The sequence below is a fragment of the Cebus imitator genome, unplaced genomic scaffold (genome assembly GCF_001604975.1).
Source record: "Cebus imitator isolate Cc_AM_T3 unplaced genomic scaffold, Cebus_imitator-1.0 Scaffold91, whole genome shotgun sequence".
Lineage (NCBI taxonomy): Eukaryota > Metazoa > Chordata > Mammalia > Primates > Cebidae > Cebus > Cebus imitator.
In genome coordinates, this window is record NW_016107406.1 from 6,425,011 (window position 1) to 6,448,212 (window position 23,202).

General features: G+C 41.2%; 1 protein-coding gene across 3 annotated transcripts in view; it reads right to left on the reverse strand.

Moving 5' to 3' along the window:
* The window catches only part of PAX3 (paired box 3), a 98,083-nt gene that overhangs the window by 70,902 nt on the left and 3,979 nt on the right, over positions 1-23,202 (reverse strand). For all 3 annotated transcript variants that reach the window (XM_017535305.2, XM_017535304.2, XM_017535302.2), the window contains exon 4: positions 22,373-22,507. In XM_017535305.2, coding sequence (XP_017390794.1) covers positions 22,373-22,507 — 135 coding nt within the window. The remainder of the gene's footprint in view (positions 1-22,372; positions 22,508-23,202) is intronic.

A 23,202-nucleotide genomic window follows, 5' to 3' on the forward strand; every position in this document is an offset into this window, starting at 1 on the left:
GATGACGGTGCTGGTGACAGCAGCAATTAGATCTTACAGTTGTCTAGGGCTTCGCACTTCCTATAGTATTTTTATATTCACTATTTGATGTAACTATTTAATTCTTTGAGTTGAGAGGAAAAAACTTTTTTTCACTTTAAGTGTCAAGAAATAAGGCAATGTATCTTGATGTCAAGGGAAGTAAAGCAATTTGAAGTTTTTAAACTTAAATAATGTAGTCATTGAAGCTACCTAAGTAGTGGGTTTCTTATTTCCTGTGTAATTCTCAGTAAAGCTGAGGGGTATTTGATACCCAAGTAAAATTTGTATTCCCAAGGGACAAATCACTCATGACAGCATCCTCTTTCTAGCCACCTTCCCATTGGCAGTTTGAAAAAGGTGCTTCTGAAATTCAGTTCCACATGAAAGAAGCCTTCTAAGGCTTAACCTGCAGGCTGCAAAAATGCAACAGGAAAGGTGTTCCAACTTCACAAGGAGCTATTTCATTAAAGAACTTTCCTCGACTTAAATGAAAGCCTTGTCCAGATGCCTGGTGGACTTCTCTCCTGAAGGTTTCACTTTCTTCACGTCACTAAGTCATGACCACAAAGCTGATCACGTTGCATGAAACTGTCCTATCAGACAACATTGACCTGGGATCTGATGACTGTTTAGTTCAGGAAACAGTGCATAGCAGCCCCCACTGTTTATCCCAGTTAGGATTCAGAGGCACACTTGGAAGAAGCTCTTGTCTTCAACATAAAAAAAAAAAAAAAGTGCAGGAAGCCGTTCTGAAATTTGTAGAGTTACAAAAGTTGCGCTAGCTTCAGTTCTTTAAAAATGTCATTAGATCTCTTCTAATCTTGCTGCCTCCTTCTCCCAAGCACCAGCATGTTTCCCAAGCATGGAATAAGTGTTATGTCAACTAAAGAGGCTTAAAGGGGAAGAAAATGTGATCTAAACAAACCTCTAGGAGCAGACATCCTGCTGTAGGTTTCAATGGGTAACATTTGTTATGAAGTAATAAGAATTTGCATAATTTTGGGGGAAGACTTTGTTTTCAAAGTAATTCTCTTTTTCACCTGCTTAGGCCTTTACCGTGTATGGCTTTGGTTAAGTTTTGTTGATGGAGGCTCATGTTTAACCAACTGTTTTTAATTTACAAATTAAACTTGTCAGAAGTAGAAATCCTTCCCTTGGAACTCTTCCAATATGTCAAGAATTAATTCTAATGAAAACGGCATTGCCTAAATGCGGGATGGCCAGTCACTTATTTTATTTACACAAAGTCCTTCTCAGTTTCTTTGATAAAAGCAGCTAAATCTTTTTCCTCTTTCATGTTTTGTCAGCACTTGATTCCTTTTGTCCCTTGGCTATTTGCCTAGCTGTGGACAATAAGGCAGGAAGAATAGAAGCAGATTGTTGGAATGGCCCTCAATAAACCTAATTATGACATGTTGACTGCCCTCACCATGACACAGTCAGGGGACCCAGGCTTATTCAATTACCCTTGCCAGGTTTCTCTTTCAGACCTAAAGTTATCCTTTGACTGTTTGTATTTCTGAACAGTATTCATGTTCATTGTGAAAGAAAATCCCCTGGACTTTGAGGGGTTTTTAAGTTGATGCTGTTATTGTAGCTAATTTTTATTAACTGAATGATAACATGATAAAGAAATAGACTTTTGTTATGTAATAAGAACAAATCAGTGCGTGCTTAAAGTTACACCTTTCTTTCTTTTCTCTTCCAGCCAGCCTGGAAAGACATGTAACCTGAATTAATAAACAAAATAATTTCTTCAACCAGCATGTTGCTTACCACATGACACTGAGTCTAGCAGTATGGAACAGGGTTGTAGCTTTCTTGTGACTCTTCTTAACTGAAAAAAATAATTATAACCACATGATTTTCAGAAGTGTGTGTGTATGTGTGTGCATGCACGCACGTGTGTGTCCATGTGTGTTTAAATGCTGAGAAGTTTCTTTGCTCTGTTAACACCAGGAAACATAAGTTCATTGGTACCTTTACGCCAACGGCTATTTCTTCAACAGTTTAAGGTAGACAGGATGGACAGTATTTAATTAAAACTCTGGCTGCTGGTTGGAAAGACCCTTTCCTCCTCAAACATTGTCTGGAGAACATATCAGTGGTTCCTGCAAAGCCAATGTATAAAAGCTGTGTGTCAAGTGAACAAAAAGAGTGGAAAAATGAAGGAATGGCAAAAATCAGCTTCTGATCCATCCTAGGTTTTAAGTCAACTACGTCTGAAAGAATTAATATTCAACTGCATTTAAAGCTGCACAAAGCTTAGCAAGAATGATTGTTATTTAGTTGCAGCGTTTTTTGATAATTTTCCTTTACTTTTTTTTTTTCCTATTGAGAAACTCATTGCTTTCATTAGGTAATTTGACAGCTCTTGGAACTATAATCAAATAAAAATTCAAGTAAAATATAGCAAATCAGTTGCTATAATTTTTAAAATTTGCTCCTCAATTCATTCTCTTCATTAGAAAGTGCCCATCATTTGAATAAAAGCAGGTATAAATTGTAATCTGCCCTGCAAGAAAATTCGGAGTTTGGCACTTATTTCGTTCCTAGAAAAAATAGCTTTTTAACCCTAATGTGAGAAATCCACTTTACAAATGACTTGTGAAATAAAATATACAGAATCCTTAACATGCTCTCTACACTGTATTCTATTCTGCAGCTCCCTCTCCTCTCAAATGCAATGATTTCATTTTCTCCAAATTCTAAAAGGATATTTTTAATCTCAAACACCCAAAATAAATTATATAACGGTCTTTAAGCTCTATTATACATTATTAATATAAGTAATTTTGACAAAATATGTATTTATCTTCTTTTATAGAAGTCATTCTATAGTTTCATTTTAGCATTTGTTGATTTCAATTTCCTTAATGAGTATAAAATTACATTTATATTTACATTAAAATCCCTCTGACCAACTGTAAAAATAATCATTATCGTACTTTAAATTTTTTTAAATCACTTTTAATAGAAAATGCAAAATAGTAAATGTTTCACCACTGTAGAGTTAGTGTTCTTCCTAAATGTTTAAATTATTTTAACCAGCAAATGTAACCACCTCCATAAAGGAAGTTTTTTTTAGAAAAAAAGAAAATCTTCTGCTACTTTAGAGTGGAAATGTTATTAAAATATCCAAGATGTCTCAATATTTTAACTTGAAGCATATGTATTTTTACGTTCCCTAAAATGTTTTAATGTTTTTATATAGTTAAACAGAATAACAACTCTTCTTCGAATCTCAACTAGCACTTCCCTAAAAAAACATGGAAAAAACTAAGTAGAGGAAATCAATACTCAGATGGAGTGCTGCTCACCACCCCAAATTTGGCAAAGCATCATGAATGCCTGCCGTTTAAAAAGCTATGCAGTTATCTTTCTGTTCAAACTATATTAAACAAATTCATGCCGTATCGCTCACAAATTCAACTTTTTCAGACCTGCTAGGACCCAATTCATGTGGCAGAATCAGTCAGAGATTTGTCTGTGGATGCTGAAAAGGGAGTCAATAATTTGAATTGTTTTGATTTGTATGGAATTACTCAACAAAAATTCTAATGTTAGCTAGAATTGAAGTGGCTAAGATCAGATTTCTTCTTTAATCTAAAGGTCAAGTAGCGACTTTCTCTCTTAAAAATAAAAATTTTAATTTCGATTCAAAGTTCAAAATTGCAATATATTTGATCTGAGTACAGGATAATCACTAAGAAAAATAGAGACAAACTCTTTCATACGGTAAATAGCAGTGCTTATTATTCTGAATGTATAAAGGGGTATAGTTCCTCTTCCTAACATTCTCGTTTTATAATGTTTGACTTCTATTTTAAAATATAAGTAAATATTTTATGGCAATATTTGCTTACATGTGTTTTCACAAACCTATTTAAGATAAACCACAATAAAACGTAAGCCACCGATATCAGGTACATACAAAAACTTATGCATGCAAATATTAGTTTGGATATTTTACATGCTCTAAAATTTTCCCAAGCAAACACACAAAAAACAGCAAATTTTCAAAATGTATTTTACATTGTTAATTTTACCATTCAGGCTTTGCAATTAAAAAGTGTAATATTTGAATGAGTCATCGTCAACATTCAGACTATATAATTGAAAAGTCAATACGTTGTGTACATGATTTTTGAAATAATTTTCCTTCACAAAAATAAAAGAGTAAAAAAAATGGGAGGATGGAACTTAGTAAAATCTCCTCTTGATAGGCTATGACATTTTGCTTTGGATCGTTTTCAATATAACAACAACAAAAAAGTCTTACATTCTTTCCAAGTTTTTAAATGCTTCATAGTCATCTCTTTACAAAAACAACAAAAGTTTTCAGATTTGAAATAATTTCCTGTTTACTCTTTATGAGTTTTCTCTGAAATTCTATTTTGCATTAAAATTTTTGATTTATTCAAATACGATTTTTAAATATGTGAGTGTATATGTGTGTGTTTTAGTCCAGAGCAAAAAAAAAAAAAAATCTTGTTTGACTCAATCAGTTAAGTGTGAGCCATTAGGACATTAATTTAAGATATGACTTAGAATCATCTGAAGTGAATGCACTATTGTCTGAGTCTCTTTCTCTTCAAGCCCAGACAGCTTCTAGCTTTGTGGTCAGTAGCCAGAATCCTGTGTGTCCCTCTCTGGATACAGGAAGAAATTGTCCAGGCACAGAGGAAAGAGAGAATGTCACCCTCCTGTGTAAGCAATCTAACTTCCCGACGGAATTATGTGCAACCCATTGAAAGGGAAACTCTCTAAACAATACGCGCCGGCCTTACCAGCCTTTTCTGGAAGCCACAGCTTTGACAAGAGGTATAAGAAAGCATGCATTTCCCCGTGTGGATGGGGAAGAGCTGGGGTATTCACCTGTGATAATGCACAGAAATGCTTCTTCCCAGCAGTCTTCATTTCCCACCTCCTTCTTCCAGCATCTAAAGGCATCTTTCCCCCCAAAGACAAGGCAAGGTAGGATTTCTCACCTTCAAAGACATCAAGGGTCCCGGTCCTCTCCATCCTTGCCCTGATTCCCCAGCTGCCTGGGGGGCCCCACGGTCTCCTCAAGCAGCTGCCTGGACCTTCTACTAGTCTGCTGAGAGGTAGATGGGGCCACAGCTGTCACACACAGCCTGCCAGAGCTGGGAGAGCCCATGGCCTTCACCTCACCTAGAGCTGCCATTTGTCAGAGGAGGGGAGAATGAGGTTCAGAAAGGGAAAGCAACCTGGTTGTAGTAATAGTTTTAGAGACCCACAAGAAACATCTATAAATTGCCTAACACAACCTTTACAGCTAAGGGAACTATGTCTCCCTGCATCCCCTAATTAAGGGTTTTGCCCACCTGCCCTTATGCAGTGAGTGGATGTTTCTCATCTTGTGAGGAGTCAGTCCAAGATCCCCCTAAGGAGCTCCCTACAAAGACAGAGGATGCTGTGTAGAGTAAGGACCATATGGGTAAATTGTTAGTCAGACCCAGACTTTGACTTCTTGAAGTAAACAAGATAAGGCACAGGAAATGAAGAAACACTCTGCACATTCTGAAGTGTGAGATGCAAGTTGGCATTGTTAGTAAGGCTCTTACACGGCTGTGCTGACTCACACTTTACACACAGATGCATGCCATCTCTCCTCACTTCTGCTGAACAAGGACAAGGGTAGATGTGGTTGTATGGGACCTGATGCTTTTACAATTTAGGGGGCTCCTCTTGAGAAATAAATACCTATGTATCTTAATTTTGCAATATTTACAAAAATCTGATAAGATGAAGATGTTGTTAGGGCCCTTCCCAGTGCCTGGAAGGGCCCACAAAGGTGAGGTCCTACAGATTCATTAGCTTTGACAAGAACTCACTACTGACAAGAATGCCTCTGGGGCAGATCTAGATGTTGATACTCCCTATCATTACCTAATATTAATAAAACACGAATCAAGTCTGAGTGCCGACTCTGGCAATCCAGTAGGAACCCAAGATCATTTAAATCAAGCTTGTTCAACCGTGGCCCACGGGCCACATGCAACCCTGGATGCTTTTGAACACAGCCCAAAACAAATTCATGAACTTTCTTAAAACATAAGGGTTTGTTTATTTTTTGTTTGTTTGTTTGTTTGTTCTTGCTTTAGCTGATCAGCTATCGTTAGTGTTAGTGTATTTTATGTGTGACACAAGACAATAATTCTTCTTCCAATGTGGCCCAGGGAACCCAAAAGATTGGACACCCTGATTAAAACAGTCCACGAATACACTGGTAATTTCTGAGTCCCAGATATCGTTGGTGGACTCAATCCTAGATGTTCCACTGGGACCCTTTTTTGGCTCACATGCTCCAAAGTGATTTGTTTCTGAGGATCTCAAGAGTCCCAAGACTGAAAGTCTAGGAGTCTCTGGGGATTTAAGCCTCTGGCCCTCCCTGGCCAGAGGCCTTCCTCACCCCAGCCACAGCTAGTGTATCCATGACAGGCATCCTTTGTGCCCCACTCCTCTGGAGGAGGGGAGTCTTATTTCTTCAGACCTCTGACAACTGTCCAGGAGCCATGAGGGGTGTCAGAGCTCAGCCCAGACCTCTGCTCCTTGGGGAGGGTTGTGAGCTCTAAGGTGAGGTGAGCCCCACAGTTCCTTCCCAGTCTATGGCTCTGGACCAAAGAGACCCTTCCTGTCCTTCTGCTCTTTGCCAGGGAGGCCAAAGGACACAAGCCAAGGCCCTTCACTGGCATGGAGGAAGTGAGGGAAATCCACTTGTGGTGGGAGGGTGCTCTTGGTCCAACCTGGTTCTGCCTCCCCCTAGAGAACTCAATGGGGAATCGTGCCTGAGCAGATCCTGCCCACCAGTAAGGAGCTGCCTCATAGAAGAACTAATCCTGCCCTTTCACAGTGAAGACAGGATCTACTAGGATGTGATTTTAGGAACATCAGGAACCTATCTCCTGCCGCCGCCAAACATGGACACCTGAAATTCTACCTTTAGGGATTCATTCCTCCATGATAAGTTGTCACCTCGAAGCGTCCTTTAGAAAAGAGCAAATGCTTTCCACTTAACCAGTTAGAGGCTTAACCAGTTGAGTACTTTTGGTTTTTTGTGATGGAGTCTGACTCTGTCGCCCAGGATGGAGTGCAGTGGTGCGATCTTGGCTCTTTGCAAGCTCTGCCTCCTGGATTCAAGCAATTCTCCTGCCTCAGCCTCCCAAGTAGCTGGGACTTCAGGCACCTGCCACCACGCCTGGCTAATTTTGTATTTTTAGTAGAGATGGGGTTTCACCATGGTGTCCAGGCTGGTCTTGAACTCCTGACCTCAAGTGATCCGCCCGCCTCAACATCCCAAAGTTCTGGGATTACAGGCATGAGCCACGATGCCCAGCCAGCCAGTTGAGTTTTTATGTGTATGAGGTAGAGCTAGGTGCAAGTGCGTGTGTGTGTGTGTGTGTGTGTGTGTGTGTGTGTGTGGTGTAGTAGTAGTAGTAGAAGGAGCATACAAGGCAAATGGCAGGGACGGGGATTCAGAAAAGAGGGAATAGCACTCAAGACTGACTTCACTATTTTCACCTAAGGTCAGCCCACCAGAACCTTTATGGAAGGAAAGTGGGGAAAAACATTTTCAAAGGGTTTGGGAGAGGAGGGTTAGAAGGCAGGGAAATTTTTAAATATGCCTTTGAAAAGCCTACACTTATTCTGGTAACATCACTTCCTATAAATTGTAGTTTGAGTGGCAGTTCTTTTTATTTTTCCTAAAATTTTTCCATAAGAATTTTCCAAGTACCAGAAATTTCAATGTGAAAGATAGTCATTGTCTTACCTAATGAATTTAATTTGTTTTTCATGTTAAAAAAAAAATAGAAAGGATTCATTTCAGGGGAAAAATTGTTAGTTTAAACTAGTAACATTAAATTATAGTAATTCAATAAAATGATGAAAGTTAGCCAACAAAGATTCAAAAAAAACCTGGCTCTCTGTGTCATTTGTATTTTATAATAAAGAAATGGTTGGTCTCCTTATCTGACCAACGTATGCACTGGCACCCCGTTAGAAAAAGAGTCCTAGGCCGGGCATGGTGCTCACACCTGTAATCTCAGCAATTTGGGAGGCCAAATTGGGTGGATCACCTGAGGTCAGGAGTTCGAGACCAGCCTGGCCAACATGGTGAAACCTCATCTATACTAAAAATACAAAAATTAGCCAGATGTGGTGGCACGTGCCAGTATTCCCAGTTACATGGGAAGCTGAGGCAGGAGAATTACTTGAACCCAGGAGGCTGAGGTTTCAGTGAGCTGAGATTGTGCTATTGCACTCCAGCCTGGGCAACAAGAGCGAAACTCCACCTCAAAAAAGAAATAGAGTCCTGTGCAAATGCCTTAGTTTCAATTTTTCTAAAAAGGACAGACAATATGAGACAAAGGTGTGCTAGGAAATAAGTGCTTGCTTTGACCTCCACAAGAGCGGTATTTCCCTACTTTTTACTGACAACTCATTGAGCCTCTTGACGACCATCCCACTTACCCATTGGTTTTCTGTTCAGGAATGCCCCAAGAAAAACCAGCTGATATTTTCCATAGGCAAGGAGAAGACCCAGAGAAACTGAGGCCCAAAATGTTTACTGAGAAGCCCAGAAACTGAATCCAAAATACAGCAGGCCTTGAGTTTCCATCCTGGCCTCCTATAGTGGGGACTTGCCCAGTACCCAAGCATTCCTCTAACTCCTGCAGTCTTAAGCCTAACTCTTTGCAGTTTCTGACATGATGCTAAATCCCCAGTCTCCCATTTGACTTATTCTTTCAGACAAAAATTCAGCAAGTGTTTAGAGCTTGGCAAGGACAGTGACCACAAACAGACACTGGCTTCTAGTAAGAAACTGTAAAAGTTGCTTTTCTGTTGTCCTCTGATAAATGTTGTGCCCCAGATGTGCCCTGTCTGCATAAAATCCAAGTACATCTACCATCTGGGAAGTTTCCACACTGGATCAATTCCCAAATGATATTCTGCTCTGGCATACTGCTAGTTTACTGGGGGCACTGTGAGGAGACCACCACTTATTTCCTCAACTTTACATGACTTTCAGCCTTCTTTTGAAATGGTCTGAGAGGGTGTTTTAGGTGACCCAGAACTTCCCAAAATGTAACCGACAATTCTAGATCCCATCTGCTTGGGAATAACGGAAAGGAAAATTAAAACGTTTCCCCCAGATGAGTTATTGTTTCACTTTCTATTTTTAAAAACTTGCAAGTTTATAAATCAGAAGCAAAAGGGTTTCTCTCCCCACAAAACACCTTGCTCACGTTAAGCCTAGAGGTTTGAGTTCCCTGGAAGATGGCTCTGCCTGCCACTTCCCTTCACCTGCATGGATAAAAGCGCTGTGATGTTCTGTTGGTAACCTAAAGTTTAAACACTCTGCTGCTATGGGTCTAGAAGCCAATTATTTTATATGGTCTCGATGTTTGCTGAGAACATCACAGCAACATGACAAACGAAGCAATTTCCATATTGATATAAATCCTCCATAGACTTTCCTGCCTGTGTGGAGAGCTGCACACTTTTACAAGTAGTAATTGGATGCCACAAACTATGAGCCTGATTCAACCCAATTTATGCAGAGCAAAGAATTTTTTAAAAGCTGCTTTTGATTTTCCTTAGCTCTTTGTAGACACTCTTAATGCAGACCTGTTCCCATCCCCTAACTGATTCATTTAGATTTCCATAGGCAAGTCAGAGAGAAAGCAAGAAGGGAATTGAGGGCACCCTGCTAGCCATCTTCCATGTAAGGACAAACAAAAGTTCTGGATTTAAGAAAACGCACCCTCCTGCCTTACTGGCAGACTATGTCCTGTGCATTCTGGTCCTTGCTGCAAGAACAGTCAAGAAAGAAGACGCGGTTTTGATTTTTTGTTATTTAAAAAACAAAAATCAGCCGGGCGCGGTGGCTCAAGCCTGTAATCCCAGCACTTTGGGAGGCTGAGGCGAGTGGATCACGAGGTCAAGAGATCGAGACCATCCTGGTCAACATGGTGAAACCCCGTCTCTACTAAAAATACAAAAAAAAAATTAGCTGGGCATGGTGGCGCGTGCCTGTAATCCCAGCTACTCAGGAGGTTGAGGCAGGAGAATTGCCTGAACCCAGGAGGCAGAGGTTGCGGTGAGCCGAGATCGCGCCATTGCACTCCAGCCTGGGTAACAAGAGTGAAACTCCGTCACAAAAAAAAAAAAAAAAAACAAAAAAAAAAAAAAAAAAAAAAAAAAAAAAAAAAAATATCAAGATTTTGATTTCCAGAAATAAATCCTTTGCCCTAACTTGTTCTCCTATTTCTGAAAGGCCCATTACTAAGAAGAAATGACTTGAAACATTTGCTCTATAATATTCTTTGGCATTCACAGCTCCAGTTTTTTTTCTGGAGAGTTTTGAGGGATTGTTTTTCTTATATGCTTGGAGCAGAGTCCTTTCTGGCTCATTTCACAGACTGAAACATGTAGCTTAGGTAGGCCAGGTATTCGGCAGGAGCAACAACTGAATTCCGTAGCATCAGATTTAAGGGAAAATAGACTGAAATGATTTGGGGAAGGAAAGGTTTTCAAAAAAAAAACATAAAAAGTCTTTTGTGCAGAGAAGGACATGGATATATACTCTCTAAAAATTTCAAGTTAAAAATCAGCCATTCCCAAACTCAAGAAACCCCTAGAGCATCCGGCAGCACTTCTAAAAAATAAGAAATACAAGACCACACTTTCTTATTCATAAGTCACTCTCTTACTAGTTCAAACCTAATTTGGTGACCTTGGAGGCAATTTTTCTTTTGTAAGTAAACAAGTAGAATAAGTTGCCTCTAAGTTGTTATAAAACTACGTACAACTTTTCTGGCTTTCAAAGAAAAACAAGAGTGCTTAACATAAAGAGACCATTTTTGATGGTGGCAAAATTAAATAAGTAGTAAATGAGGAAAAAGAAGAAATTTTAAAAGGAATCAATAAGTCAAAGAAAAAAGTTTTCCTTGGGTTTCGAGAATGTTCCATTTGAAGAGGCAGTAGAATCTTGGAGGAATGTCCAGAGGGCAGTCATTGTCAGCAGAACAATTGTAAGCAGTAATTTTGAAAACTATGTTCCTTACATATAGTGACAGGAGAAAGCATTTCATTTTTCTCGTGCAAGTGACCAAGGGCAAACACACCCCTGTGCCAACCTTTCTAAGACCTTCTCCGCCATTTGTTCTCAATACAGAACCCAAATTCCACCAAAGCTACCAGCATTACAAATGTCATTCCTTTTGTCCTTACCAGGGAGGAATCATTTTCCAAATAAACTCACACATGTGCCAAATGGTGCTGGCAGAATGAAAACAGTCTACGTGTTGTTAAATAAGTCATCCTTTGCCAATATGATGAAATAATATGCAGCTATACAAATAAGGCCGAGAAAGAACATCAGGCCATTAAGCAGAATAATTCCTGAGACATATTCTAAAGCGGAAAAAAAAAAAATAAAGGTGCAGAAATGTTTATACTGTAGGTAAGCTACCATTTCTGCCAAAGGGGGCAGATAGTATTTTTAAAAACAGAGAGAAATGTAATTGCTTGGTTGGCATAGAGTGTCTGGAAAGATAAACGAGATACTGGCCACTAGCAGACAGAAGTGGGAGGAAAACCCGTCACCGTACATCCATTTATATCTTTTGAATTTGGTGTAAAGGGAATGTTTTACCCAGTCAAAAATAAATACGATAATTTTTTTTAAATCTGACAAAGTATATACTTCACTCGAGTGTTCAGGTCAACAAGAATGCAATCCTGAGAATAAAGGAACATTTTCCTTTAGAGGCTGAGAGTTGGCCCCCATAATCCAGGAGTATCCTTGCATCTAAAAGTCTTTAGGGGGCCAGGACTGTCCAGAAGGAAGCTCCCATGGCTCGCCAGCGAATTTTTATCAGTTCACTGGGGGCCCGGCTGGCCAAGTAGCTTCGGCTGCCTGCTGCGAAGCCTAAGCCGCAGCAGCTGCATAAACTGGCTGTGCCCCAGCCTGACCTATTTTGGAAGACAGGTCAGACCAGTGCATGTGGGGATAAGAAAACAACCTTCCTTGCAGCCGGTGGCTGCACTGCCAAGCTGCGCCAAAGGGAGAAACGTAAGGGCAGGAGCTCTCCAGCTCCTAGGAGCCTTATGGCCAGGCTACTTGCTTTTTTACTCTCATGCTGCACCCCAATAACACAGGAGCCCCCAAACTTTTGGGACTGAATGGAGGAAAACAGAACAGAAAGGTCATTGAAATCTATCCTTCAACTTGAAGAATGCTACTTTGGATGGCTTCCTTAAAACTTCTGAGCTCCAGTTTTAAAGGAGACGGAATTAAGAGGAATCATGCACAAAGAAAAAAGAATGCACACAACCTCACGTGCAGAGCTATAAAGACTTTTAAGAACAATGAAGCAGACTGAAGAGGGGATATAATGAGAAACTGTGCAAAAACAATTCCACAAAATTAGAGACTGTAACAGCATTGCAGGAATAAGAATGCATGTATGAGACCCACGTTAAAGAAGCAACGTATTTGTCAATCCCCGATCTGCTGAAAAAACTTTGTGCCAAATACAAAGTTTGAGCTGGAGTTTTAAAAATAGCCAAGTTAATCTACAAGAGAAAAGTAACCTTTTAAACTGGGAAGAAAAGTAATTAAGAAGTATGTTTTGGCATCTCAGCTAATGGTTTTAGAATTTTATTTTTTATACCCATTAAATCAAAGTTTTTACATTAAATATTCGCTCATAAACTCAATTTTTTGACTTGGTGAAAGTGGACTGAGTGGTGTGGGGTGTGTGTGTGTGTGTGTGTGTGTGTGTGTGTGTGCGCGCGCGCGCGCGTTTGGTCTTCATTGTTGCTTCTAAGCCCTGAATTAAGCTTTATCTGCCCTTGGGCAGAGCCCATCTGCTAGTTTGTAGGCTGGTCACTTTCTGCGTGTTCAGAAATTTTCCCCCACCAAGACTTTGAGTTTTGCTATGTTAGGTGTAATTTGCACATACTATGCCTCTTCTCATTTTATTCTCACAGAATCCTGGAAAGCTGGTATGCAGTTCTCCATCTTAGAGATGTCAAAACTGAAGTTCAAGAGGTCACAACTAAAATGTGCTTGGTCTCAATTTTATAGCAAAATTGGTGATGCAAGAACAGACCACTTTTACCTTAGGTACTGTGCTTTTATAAGGCAAGAAAGATGTGAACAGATACTCTGGACTGTGTATAAATCAAACAAGACAAAAAACATTCAGTTGCTTTAGTCAACCTCAATTGGGAAACTGGCCAAGCGAGGATTCATAAAGAAGAAATCTATTGCTTTTCTTATAGTAAAATGAATTGGACCAATTAATTTTCTTTAGTTCAGGTTAAGCTCAACCATGATGATTGAGACACACACATGCACACACGCTTTGGCCAAGATCTTAATCATGATATTACATTGGAATACTGGAAGAATCTTAATATGTGTTTGAAGACAGATTCTATGGCTCTATGATCATTTAAAAATAAAATGCTTTTAAAAAGAAAGAGATGGTATGAAGAAAACTAGGAAGATAGCGCTCAAAGGCAAAGGCCAATAGATGGGTAAGAACCAAGAACCTGTGAACTGGGTAAGCTATGCCTACACTAGAGCTTGACACGAGAAAAGGGTGGGGAGAGAAGAGGGATATGTTTAAAAGTCACTTTCACTTTATGTGTATATGTGCATTTAGCATATCTGTGTGTCTGTAAAAATCACAAAATACAAATGCAGACTTTCTATTAAAAATACAAATGTGTATGTGACCACAGCAGCGTTTACTATGAGAGTGCACAATAATTCCATGTTGCAATACAAATTTCACAGAAATTAACTTTTCTTTCTTAATATTCTACCCTAACTTACTTATTATTTCCATCTAATAACACAACACCAAGTGCATTTAATTCTACAGTTGTTTCCATAAATGCCTACTATTCAATTATAAAAATTTTGAAAACCTACATTTAAGTCTTGATAAAACTATATTATTTGAATTCTCCATATGACCCTATAAATTTTTAAACGCTGAAAATCAGTGATATTTCCTCTCCTTCAATTCTGTGTTGGTCAACCAAGAAGTCTCCCATCCCTGTCACAAAGCATTTTGATTAGCTTTTTTTTTTTTTGAAACAAACAAGAGTCTTGCTCTGTCACCCAGGCTGAAGTGTAGTGGCATGATCTCAGCTCACTGCAACCTCCGTCTCCCAGGTTCATGCAGTTCTCCTGCCTCAGCCTCCCAAGTTGCTGGGATTACAGGCATGTGCCACCACACCTGGCTGATTTGTGTATTTTTACTAGAGACAGAGTTTCACCATGTTGGCCAGGCTGGTCTCAAACTCCTGACCTCAGGTGATCCACATACCTCAGCCTTCCAAAGTGATGCAATTACAGGCGTGAGCCACTGCGCCCGGCCGCTTGATCAGCTATTTTTAAACAGAATACATTGGATTAGGTCTAAGATGAGTGAAGAATTGGCTTCTAGAATTCAGAGTTGATATTCACATACTTTGATACAGTAAATATGACCAAATAAAAGTACATAAGAAAGTGTAGTCAAGGAATTACTGAATGAGTTTAAGGACTCAAACATACAGCTAGTTTAATAGTTGCCTATCTTGAGTTCTAATCTGTTTTGCTAGGGAAAGTCATTTATCAATCATCTCAGTAAGAGGTGGACATAAAAACTTAGACTACTTTGATCAACTTACTTTACCACAAAGTGGAAGTGTTTTGTTTTGTTTTTTTGTTTCATTTAAATCCTGTAGCAAAGTATAAAATGCTATGAACTTTGCTGTATGCAAAGTGCAAACCAAAATGCTTTCTTGAGATTTTCCTTTCTCCTAGAAGAAATACGCACCAAATCAAATTCTAAATTTTACACTGTTACCCTTCATTCAATACAATTTCATTTTCAGAGATAAGTGGCCACTTCTACAGCAGAAATTACCTGTTGGTGGTTTTTTAAAAATATATATCAGGAATGAAAGAAGAAAAATAAGAAGGTAAGAATTTTTAACACCTATTATTCCTCAGTTGTCCTCAACTCTATTTCATGATTTTCATATCTCCCTTTGACAATGGTGAACTTTCTAATTCTTCTCTCTTGAATTTATGTTTTATAATGTTAAGTAGGCATTTTGATAACTGTGTATATTCCAACTAAAAATTGGAAATATACATATTCTGTTCATTTTGGAGCATAGTCTCAGCTTAGAAAATCTGAAGAAAACCTTCCTAAAGGAGAGATGTTCTGCTTCCAGCGAAAACTTGCAATGCTATTGGAGCTCAGTATCGTCCCAACACTGTAGGGTAGAGCTAAAAGCTGAGTTGTGTCTTGCTTTACCGAAGAGTGGCTTGAATGGGACAAAAATATCTTTCCCAATGGGGCAGAGGATGGCCATTAGGAGATTAATCTTTTCATCCATCTTTATTAGGAAGGAAAGAAAGAAAATAGATATTGAAGATAAGAATTTATAACACCTATTATTCACATCTTATAGAATTCTAATGTCTACTGTTGCTTTCATGTTCATCTTCCAGAAAGATGGTAATATCTGAATTTTCTTCAGAAATATCTGAAATTCCTTTTTACAGTTCCCCAACTAAAGGTAGCCAGTTCTTGGGGCAGCAATTTTGAGTTGGTACTAAGATCAGGCCCAACTTGGAGCTGGAAGTTGCTGTCCCTGAGGCAATGTGTGAATACAAAGCCTAACACCCAAGGAAGAAAAGTCACTTTAATTCTGCATGTATATGAAATATATATTTGAAATATGTGACAAAGAACTATGTAATGCTGTATCTGGACCCAAGACATGGGAACCATAACAAATCTGAGCTAACTGTAACTTCTAGCTTAATCTATTTCGGGCAGTTTTTCTACACCGCAATGTTTGGTAGTAAATATTTTACATCAGAGAGCATTTGCGCACAGATGGATTATTATTAATAGGAGGATTGTAATAGAAAATATTAGAAAATACCACCAAAATTCTGCTCTGTATGTCAAGATTCATCTTGTTCAAGAGTGAACAAGAGTAAAAAATAAAATACTAAAACCCTATGCTCAATTTTTAGTGCTGAAATAAGCACAAAGAAAGAGATTCAAAACCCCCACACACAGGCAGATCCATGATGCGCAGGGTATATAACTGTTATATACCCAAAGCCTAAATCTGGCATGAATTTTACAACCTCAGTTAGTGTTATTTGTTGGAATCTGCAAATTAAGCACAGAGATGGTATTTCCAAAAGAGCCCTTTGCAGGATTTTTGCTTTCATAATAAAAGAAAAACCTATGCAAATATATTGAGTTCTTAAACAAACAAAAGTCAAATAGTTCGTCTCACAATCAACAGTTTTAAAAAGTCAGAAAATGATTAAAAGAAATATTTCTCCTGGCAGTCAACAACTGGTAGGCTGTGCTGCTACCTCAATTTCTGATGACTCTAGAAAGCGCAATCCATAGGATAAATATATCTTTTTTGTGTGCAACTAAACATAGTTTAGTGCCAACATAATTCTCAGTGTATTAAATAAACTCTAACAATGCACATACCATTTACATAAACACATATCTATTCCTAAACTATAGAGGATTAGAAATATACATGATAATCATCTAGCCATCTATAAACACAAAAATTATGAAAACATGGGTAGAGAGATGTAGTCAATATAACTTTCAGATTCCTGTGTATTTAATTATTCCCCACCTAGTTTTACATAAAAATTTACCATGTTTTTATTATATAATTCCAGCTTGGAAGGCAACTTTAGGGAAACTGTTTTATTTAGAAATCTAGGAAGAAGCAGATAGTAGTTGCCATGCTTCCTGCCACCCCTGAAAATGAGAATCCATTTGATGATAAATTCACCATTGTAGCCTCAGTTTTAAAGAAGTCACTACAGGGTAATTAAAAACACCCCATGAGTCTTCTCTACAAACCTACAACATGTAACTGGTTTCAGTTCCTATTTTTTTTAAAGAGAATTTGGTCAATTCCTCCTTAGAGATTTCAGAGGAAAAGAAGGATTTTGGAGGACAGATAAATTGAAATGATCCCGCTTTGATCTCTGCGGTTAAGAATCCCTCACAATGGAAGATGACCACTGAGGGGCCGCGCTCCCGGCCTTTTAATGCGTAACAATGGTATCAACAAACAGCTACTTAATCAATATTTGGCCAGAGCTGCTGAAAACTTCCTTTTCAGATTTTAATTCCTAGTTGTAAAACAACCCCAGAGCAGCCAGTGAGATAAGACATTAAACTGACTGCTTAATTGCCTTTTAGTGTCTTGTTAGCTATATACGTACATTCTAAATGGTTCTTTAATCTTTATTTACCCTCATAGATAAGTTACCTGTCATACAGAATCCAACCGAATTTAAAACATTTTCTGTTCCAGTACAAGCCAAACTCTATTTCCCACGTTTGTTTGTTGTTACTGTTGCAGATTTTCATTTTCATTGGCCATCTACTTATGTACAACTTAAACATTTAGTCTCATAGTTAGGAAGAATTTTTTTGTTGTTGTTCTCAAAATACATGTATTCATGGATTCTGAAACCATTCGGATTTAGCGGCCACGCTCCTATTCACGTGACAGATTTCTATATATTCCACTCGCCTGAACCGCGGCGCGCTGACTGGTTCCGCCTCACCGCCCGGGTGGGTTTTATTGCTCAGCCCTGGGGACTTTTAAATGACCCTTCAGTAATTATTACGCACTAGAAGCCCCTACGTCCTGGTTCCGGTGCTATCAACGATCAAATCAAACCCCAAAATAAACATACGATTTCAAGCATTAATTAGAAAATCTGCATGTTTTCAATAAGGCTAGAAAGTAAGCACACAGCAGTCAACCAGACCAAACAAGCGAAAAAGAAAAAGCTAGAAGCTGAACTTCGGTGTTTGCTTTCAAATCGTTCCAGCAGGAAAATTGTTCCCGCGACATTAACAACTAGAACAACACGACGTGGTGTTCTAATAAAATGCAAGTTCTGATACTTCCAATACTTTTAAAAATGGGTGATATTTCTTTGTTGAGTTTTTCAAGGACTTCAGAAAATATGAAATTTAAAGAATCGAGACGACGTTGAGGTCAAATTGGTGATTCTAACAAATGGACAGACTGGTCAGTCCACTTGAATAAAGAATCCGATGCCATAAACCTATGATCCTATACCCAATGATTTTAATCCATAGGAAAGTTTGTCCCCCTCCTTCCCCTCCTCCCAACCTTGGTTCAAAACGTCCCTTCCGGCTCACGAACAGGGAAAGAAACGGCCCTTCGTTTTCCTTGATTTCAACAATCCCTTAAGGATAAAAGTGCTCTTTTCATGATTTCACTGGAAATAAAATACTCCAAAGATCTTTAATGCTTTTCTGCGTTTTAAACTGATTTATCTCCCCCTACCCACCCCCAAAAAGCTGAAGTCGTCCTCGTTAACTTTACAAAAGCTGACAAATAAAATGGAAACTGGAGCAAAACTTTTGTCACTTTTACTTTCTCCAATTTTTTGTAAAAGACGCTCTTTTTTGTAAACGTCAAATAGGAAGGGGCAGATAGGAAAGGAATATAACCCCCCAACCGACCTATGCTTGAGATCTCTTAGAGAAACCTTTTAAATTGTTGCAAACCTCCCACGCTCACTTGTGATTTTTAAAAGGGAGGAAAGTCTTATGAGAGTCTATCGCCAGTCCCCAATCAAAACATCAGTTTGGCAATCTGGCCTCTCTCCCCCTGCACTCCGGAGCTGCCACTTCAAAGCCGCTACAACAAGTCAGTAATTGTAACGTTGCATCTAAATATTTAAGCGAGAGTCTTGCAGTCGCGTGTCCATTTACAGTCCTCATCTGTCCTCTAATTCCATTACTGCACAAAGCAAAAATGTTTCCCAAAACTCACAAACAGGAAAAGCGTCACCCTGCTGGAGAAAGGGGAGGAGGGGTGGAGGAGGAGGAGGAGATGATGAAGGAGCAGTTTCTATTGATTAGTCACCGCTTTTGTGTTAAGGGCTTTCTTTAAAATAAGAGAAAAAAAATGGGGGGAGGTTGCAGAAATTTCACAAATGTGAGCCTCAGGCAAGGGAGGAAAAAAAAAGAGGAGAAGAAGGGGGGAGGCGGGCTGTGTCTAGATGAAAGTGAGAAGGACATAAAGGAGGCAATTGAGTCGGCTGCAGCCCGGCGAGCTAAGCTTCGAGCCGGCCAGGGCGTAGGGGAGGGGGCGGCGCGGCGCGGCGCTTTGGCGCAGAGCGCAGGAGTGGGGGCGCAGTCCATTGTGGCGGCGCCCGCGGGCCCGCTCGGCCGAGCCGGGGGAGGAACAGAGGCGCCCATTGAGCGGCCGCAGCGCGGGGCCGTGCCCACAGCCCCGAATACCACGGCCAGGACTTGGCTCCCCGGCTGCCCCTGCTCCACTCTCAGTGCGGGCCAGGGGATAGGGGGATTGGGGATAGCCGGGCGGGGATAGTGTTCGTGAGCCGCCCAGCGCTCTCCTTGCTTTTGGGCTACGGAGCTGGAAGGCTGGATCCTGCAAGGGTGCGTCAAGCTTAGCGAGTGCCCGCTAGGGAGCGCGGGCCTGAGCGCACCAGCTCTGCCAGCGGCTCAGCTCTTGGATTGAGTGAGGGAAAAGGGAAAGTTGGGAAAGTTAAGGGGACTATCTCGGAGAAAGACACCGTAGAGAGAATGAGGGTGATTCTGACCCCATTCAAGGTGCCTCAATCCTTTTGTTCTAGTGTCTGACAGCCAGACCTCAGGCCAAGGTTGTCCCCTGAAAAGCCAGGCTCGGCAGCAGCCACCAGACTCACCAACTGGAAACCGGCAAGAATACACCACACTGGTCAGGGGACCCCAAAGTCCCTCCTCCCTCAGCTTTCTCTTCCCCCTCTGCTAGGGCACTAGGAGTACTTTATCAATGTTCACTCTATTTTACAAGTGGGCAGCCTGGGATTTTTGATGCCCAAACAACAGAAGGGAGTTTTTGAAGTTTCTGCACTTCAAACTGCACCGCACTCTATCCTTTCTCTGGGACCCCCTTGCCCTCCAGGGCTCATCTGAAAAGGAGCTAGAGGTGCTGAAGAGAGTGACGCTGCATCTTCCTTGACAACCCCAAATTAAATTAGGCTTCAGCTCCAAGGGGTGTGGGTCTGCGTGTGCGTGTGTGTGTGTGTGTGTGTGTGTGTGTGTGTGCGCGTGTTTCCAACAGCACAGCCCCTACTGGAGAGAATACTCTGATTTTAAAAATGGTAGCAATTGCCCTTGAATGGCAGCCGACCCAGCTAGACAGCCCAAAAGACTAGAAACATTTTGTAGGTGAAATGGCCACTTTTTCCACGCTGGAGAGTCCATAAAACTTCCTGGCGCAGCAGCTATTGGGGCTCATTGAATAATTCATCCCTCATTGCAAGCCCATAATGTCTATTCTCAGCCTTTTGTGGTGCTGTTTTCTCTTCTTTTCTCCTTGAATTATAAAAAGGTTGCCTTCCTTTGTTCACATCAAGCTGCTCCGAGCTAGAGCTTTGTCTGGGCTGAGCTAAAGTGTGAGTTTCAATGGACTCTCCAGGCTTTGTCTCCCAAGTTCATCTCCAAGTGTAGATTGTGTAGAGAAGGCCTTCTTTGTAAAAGCTGGAAAAGTTGTACAAATGTTTGACCAGCTCATTTGGGACGTTTTGTCTCCTGGGCCTCAGTCGCCTGTACTGCCAGAGAGCAGCCGTTCTGCCGGGCCGGTGCCTTCAGCAACAAGTAGCAAAGCCGTGGGCCCCCAGCTTCTCTGACCGCTCTGGGCTCTTCTCCCTACTGCCCACAGGAGCACATTTGGTTTGGGGTTGTCTGACTCCCTGCCTTCATCCTTTCTCAGCACCTCTATGCTACAGCTAGGCCTGGGATAAAAGCCAAGGTGTCTTCTCAGAGACCAAGGCAGAAAAATGTACCTCTCCAAAAAGAGGATTTAGGCTGAGTCCATAGGAGGTCCCTGTTGTAAAGCAAAGGAAGCATCTCCCTGCCCAACCTGCTGTGGTTTGCCGTGTCTTTTCTTGATTTCTTGTGTGCACCAGAGTATCTACACTTGTTTTCCCCTCAAATCAGCCATTTGGATCTGTAACTTCCAAATCTAAATATTCCTTCCAGGTTGTGTACAGATTTTGCCTTGGTTTGTAAAGCAGCTGCTCAGGACAGCCAGTGGCTGCCAGAGTTGGGCAATGAAGATAAAAGAAGTCCCACATGGGTGCCACTCTGGTAAGAGCTTGGACCCAGCTAGTCACAGTCGGGCGACGGCTCTGAGCCCACCTGGAAAGCTGCCTGTTCCTCTGGCAACTCCAAAACTAGCTTTGCCCCATGAAGTCCAAGTCCCAGGTGAGGAAACTTCAGGCACAGTGGGGCTTCTGGCCGCTGTTGACCATTTGTGCATTTGAAAAGTGGCAATGACCTTCAAGGCCAAAGCCATTGAGACCCAATCCCCCTGTCTCCCGCTGCTGCAATGATCCCTTCCTGGTTCAACTCTGATGGCGTTTTTCTTTTATTTCCTTCTTTTTGTGTGTGTGCCCTTCAAGTTTGAAGACGACTTGCTGCAGGTGAAGGAGAAGCAAGCTGCACTTCTGTCTCCCATGGGGGAGGCTTTTTCTTAGTGCTGACAGTGCACAGCCGAGAAGGAATAGGGATCGGTACCCCTAGAAGACAGAGGGTGCCAGCACTCTGTTGAAGAACCCAGATCCCTTCCATTTGTAACCCAGAGGTTGAGTTCCTTTCAATTCCCAGATACACATAGGTTAAACTTCATCACATTTGAAAACTAACTTTAAACAAATCAAACCCGTCAACATACACACACATTTATAAAGCAGCCATATGGGGGCAACTTTTGGAGAGTCAGTGCCTCTCTCTCTCTCTCCTTTCTCCTTTAATGCGGGGAAACTCTGGAGACCAGGGCCTTTCCTGAGAGCACAAAAGCTACTGCAACTTCTGAAGATTCAAGCACCCTGTATCACCAGCCCTCCAATTGCTCAGAGATGCCCAGTCTCATACATTTAATGGCAAGAGGGTTAACAGCTTCCCCTGCCCTGCACAATAGAGCACAAGTCACAGTTCTAGAATCCCAGGGACTGAAAGTGGGAAGAAAGAAAGATTTTTAAAAAACAGAAAAACCAAGCAGAATAGAGATGTTTGTTTTAATTCCTCGTGTCTTTCTGGTCTTTCACTCCCATGCCCTTACCCAGGTACAGAGACAGTGAACAAAAAGGAACCTTGATCCGAGCCGGGTTGGCTGCCATCAGGTCCTCAATGCCAGGGCGCCGATGCCCACCAAGGCCCCGAGCGAGCGCGCGGCCCAAGGCGCCACCGCTTACCTCGCTCGCTCAGGATACCGTCGATGCTGTGTTTGGCCTTCTTCTCGCTTTCCTCTGCCTCTTTCCTCTCCAAGTCGGCCTCCTCCTCTTCACCTTTCCCGAATTTACTCCTCAGGATGCGGCTAATGGAACTCACTGGGGGCGGGAGGAGGAAGGAAGCAGGGGAGTGCACGGGGTTGAGACCAGCGGGGCTGTGCGGGAAGGAGCTCCCAACCCCCAGTCAGGGCCCTAGAGCCGCTGCCCTGCACTGTTCGCGAGTCTCCTCCGGCGTCCCTGGGCATCCACATCTTTCTCCAGCCCTCTCATCCCGACGCTCAACCCCCCCTCCCTATAATCTGTAAGTTGGGACTGAAAGACGGAGCCTGGGAAGTCCGTGCTTCAAGTTGGGGCCGGATGCTATCTCTGTCCCTCGATTCTGTGCAGGAAGCATTTCCCTTCTTGAATTCCGAAGACCAGGCTCTAGGTCTCCCATCTAAGAGAATTCTTGCACCAGCCCACAGGGTACCTTCCTTCCTCCCCACCTGAATGCAGGGATACTGCGGTTCGCCTTAAGGGAGGAAGAGCCAAAGCCGACCTGTCCCCCACTGTAAATCAAGTTTCTTTTTTCCTTTTCTTCTTTCTCTCCTTTTTAAAAAAGCTATAAAGGGTTTAAATTTCAACTGCGGAATCGTTTCCTATTGTAAAAAGAAAAAGAAAATGCACTCTCTCCCATTTATTTTTTCCAGATTCCAGTCTGGTAAACAAATCCATGCTCTGAAATGTATGTTTCTCGCAGAGGGAAAAAGGGAGTTTCCTTTTAATTAAAAACAAACCCTTCCTTGCGCCCTCGC